The 3,845-nt window shown below is 44.2% G+C and overlaps 1 protein-coding gene across 1 annotated transcript in view; it reads right to left on the reverse strand.

Annotated features, from left to right (window-relative positions):
- Positions 1 to 244: 244 nt before the first annotated feature.
- The window catches only part of LOC119570412, a 68,173-nt gene continuing 64,572 nt past the window's right edge, over positions 245 to 3,845 (reverse strand). Inside the window, exons 3-9 of the mRNA XM_037918161.1 lie at positions 3,083 to 3,213; positions 2,532 to 2,669; positions 2,339 to 2,402; positions 1,941 to 2,083; positions 1,534 to 1,645; positions 1,161 to 1,269; positions 245 to 641 (exon numbers count right to left, since the gene is read on the reverse strand). Of these exons, the coding sequence (XP_037774089.1) occupies positions 428 to 641; positions 1,161 to 1,269; positions 1,534 to 1,645; positions 1,941 to 2,083; positions 2,339 to 2,402; positions 2,532 to 2,669; positions 3,083 to 3,213 (911 nt within the window). The 3' untranslated portion in view covers positions 245 to 427. The remainder of the gene's footprint in view (positions 642 to 1,160; positions 1,270 to 1,533; positions 1,646 to 1,940; positions 2,084 to 2,338; positions 2,403 to 2,531; positions 2,670 to 3,082; positions 3,214 to 3,845) is intronic.

Consider the following 3,845-nt stretch of genomic DNA (forward strand, 5'->3'; position numbering starts at 1 on the left):
TAGAACGATTCAAGTGAATATATATATATGTATGTATATACATATGTATGTATGAATAGACGTACACACACACTCACACACAAACACACATATATATATATAAACACACACACACTCGCATATACATATATATACATATATATACATATATATATATATATATATATATATATATATATATATATATATATATAATGCATAACAAGCATACTTATGGAAAGAGGATTTCACGAAAAAAGTAAAATATTTATATATTTTTTTATTTGCAGACAGTTAACAAAAGTATCAGTAGAAACAGTTGTAACATTTTTTTTTCAATTCAGAATACAGTAATGCAAGATAAGTAGGGGATCCAGGGTCATGAGTGAGTAAAGACAAAGGAAAACCACTCAATGCATTCTGAGGACACAAAGTGGCTTGGGATCGCCTAAACCTTCCTCGGGAACAAACACAAAGGACTCTTCAGTTCCAAGCACAGCTCGTCGCTCAAGTAGAAGAAGTTCTCGTAGTTGAGGGCGGCGCAGTGGCCTTCGGCGGGAGTGTGGGGCGCCTGCTGGTAGTGGTAGCAGGTCCCCTCGTTGGCCACGCGCGTTGAGTTGTGATTGAGTGAGTAAGTGCGAGGCTCGCAGTCACTGGTAGACCTGGAGGAGGGGGGGGACAGGAGAGTGGGAGATATTATACAGTGTGATGGTCTTTCTCTAATGCTTTTGGTCACGGCCCTGAAGGGCGATTTGCATTACTTTTATGGTCTCTTCTTACTTTTTAGTAGTGGAAGTGAGGGAATCGGTGGTGAGCGTTAGAGGGGAGACATAATTTTAGTCACTTTCCATTTAGCTTTATGCAATAACCTGCGCTGTATATATGCACTCTATATCTATTTTACAAGACGGGAGAAAGATCGCGTGCTCTGCCAAAGGCAAGATGGCTCCAACGTTCTTTGCAGGAGAGGAGAGAAGCAACTTTGGAATGAGGTGAGAGACTCGCATCTTAAATTCATTCAGTGTTTTACTTTGACCTTATACGAAAGTTAGAGAAAAGCAGGCAGCGAATAAATAAGTTCTGATTGCAAAGAGTACAGAGAAGAAGTAAAGGAGCTAGACCCAGGTGATTAGGATTTCCACAGGACCCCCTGAGGACGCGAAGGAGTGGCAGTGTTTTACCTGAGGGTCCAGAAGGGGGTGCCCATTTCCATGGGGGCGCCATCGATCCATGTCCAGCCCGCTGTCTCGTTCTTCAAATTTCCTCCCACCCAGAAATCTGATACAATATCTGCAAAATAATATTAATAAAAATAATGACAAAATCCATCCACCCGATCTTTGAGCGAAATATTACGCCGACCATCTTTGCTTGTAAACAAGTGACATATTGTCACCCGCTGGTTGTTGAAATACTGAGAACTAGCAAATGTGAGTCATTGTCACGTGTAGTAACTAATCCAGAAAAGGAGTTTCCAATCCAAGCCTAATGAAGTAAGGATGAAGCACATTGCCAACATATCCGATCCATCGGAAGGTCAACGCTAACACTCACGGTGCTCGCGGAGGTGGCGGACGAGCTCGTGGAACTTGTCTGCGCCGTCATGGAGGGTGAGAAGGTCGCCGCCAATCGCCTTGCAGAAGGAACGAGCTTCTCCCCAGTTGACCTGCGAGGAGACTCACGGTTGGAAAAGAACGCAAGGGCCACTCGTGAAAATGGTAGGAGGATGTACGGATGTATTGCAATATATGTGTAGATAAAGGAAGGATAAAGAGATTGACGGGGAAGTTGGAGAAGGCAGGGGAGGGAGAATAAAAACGGAGAGTGAGAGAGAGGGAGAGGGAGAGACGAAAGAGAGAAGAGGAGAGAAGAGATAGATAGAGATAGAGATAGATAGATAGAGAGAGGGGGGGGTCATACCCTAACCGTTAATTAACACATAAGGAGTACAATTAACGCACCTTTCCAAAGTAGAAGATGGACAGGCACCGATCGCCCACACGGGTGTAGAACTGAGGGCAGTCGGGGTGGCTGATGGTAGCGTTGATCTTTTCAAGGAATTCTTCTCCCAAATCCTCGACCTCTTCCACGCTTGAGTGTCTCACTAGGAAGGGGGAGGAAGGGAGCAATGATAGAGAAGAAAGGAAAAAACAGAGAAATTATTTATCAGATCTACTAAAGAAGACTATCAAATAGCAAACAGGGGGTTCCAAGGCCTTTTTTTCACCGACTTCTTTTGCACTCACCAGCAGAAATGTTATTAGAGCTACTGAAGATGACTAGCAAACAAGGGCATCGAAGGCGAAAATTTCACATAATCTTTATCTGCATTTTTTTCACCGACTTCTTTTGTACTCACCAGCAGATTCTTCTGACGGCAGGACGATCTCTTCAAGAGGTCGAAGTTTTTCTTCCCTCAACATCTGTGGCACGAGAAAGTGTTACGTAATGTGTAAAGATGGCCAAACACATGGTCACACGCATATGCATATACACAAATGCACACAAACATGTTAGAGATCTCCAAAGCGACTCCATTTCATTATCCTTACCTGACACAGACGCATGTCCAGGTCCCCCTCACACGGCGGGTCGGAGAGCTCGCAGTAGCGGCTGATGGTGACGCAGTTGGTGTCTCCCATCCTGCGACACCTGACGGAGCCTCGCTCGCAGTACTCATTGCGCCAAGCCTGCAGTGGGTGTTGGTAGGGAAAGGTTAATGTCGGCAGGAAAAGATTAGTGCTGAGAAGGAGAGGTCACATGTACTCTACGAGAGTCTACGGTGTCATTGTTATGTTGTAATATTTTTTTTGTCGTTATAAAGGTGTCCTCTGATTTCATCATTGTTGTTTGACCATAGTGAGCATTCTGTTTGATTACACCAAAAGTTTTTCAAACAGTAGTTCTCAAAGGTAAATCAGATGAAGAAGGCAAACTAGACAAGTGAGTATCCCGTAATCGTTCTAGCAGCTATTGCTCTAAACTTACTTTTGCCTTAATAAACTCGACAGCGATTCGTATTTGAGTTTGAGGTTCCCATAGAGCTGGACTTGTAGTTTAGTTCCCCTTCCCCTAGAGTGCCACAAAGAGACTCAACACCCACCCCGCAGATGGCGCTCTCCTCGTCGGAATAGTCGCCGCAGTCGTTGTCTCCGTCGCAGATGTAGCGGATCCTCGTGCAGCGATCGCTGGTTCCGCAGTGGATCTGCTCGCTCTCGGGACACGTGGCCGCGACTGAAGGCAGACGTCTCTTTGACATGAATCAGGACAATAATGACTCCTGGCACTTCATGAGATTTTTAAAACAGTTTTAGGCCATGGATAATCTCCTTTGTTTCCACAAGAGAGAGAGAAAGAACAGAAAAAAGTGGAGGGAGAGAAAGAGATATCAGAAAGAGAGGCTGGCAGATAAATAAAAAGGAGGGATAACGATAGCAAGAGGGAGAGACAGAGACAGAAAGTGAGAAAGAAAGGTAGATAAATAGTTATAAATAGAGGGAGATAAAGAGAAAGAGTGAGAGCGAGCGAAAGAAGGATAGATTGAGAAAGTGAGAGAAAGAGAGAGAGAGGATAGAGGGAGAAAGGGAGAGAGAGAGGAAAGAGGGAGAAAAAGAGAGAAATGGAAGAGAGAGGGGTGGCAAGAGAGAGAGAGAAAGAGAGAGGGAGAGGGAGAGAGAGATAGAAAATGATAGTATGAGAAAGATAAAAAAATGAGTGAAAGAGAAAGAGGGAGATAGAATGAGAATGATAGAGAAAGGGAGAGAGAGAAAGAGATAAAGAGGGGGAATAGAGTGAGAAAGAGAAAGGCAGAGAGAAAGAGAGTGGAAGGCTTGAACAACCGACCAGAAGAGACACAGCGAGACAAC

Source organism: Penaeus monodon, chromosome 4 (assembly GCF_015228065.2).
Source record: "Penaeus monodon isolate SGIC_2016 chromosome 4, NSTDA_Pmon_1, whole genome shotgun sequence".
Classification (NCBI taxonomy): Eukaryota; Metazoa; Arthropoda; class Malacostraca; order Decapoda; family Penaeidae; genus Penaeus; species Penaeus monodon.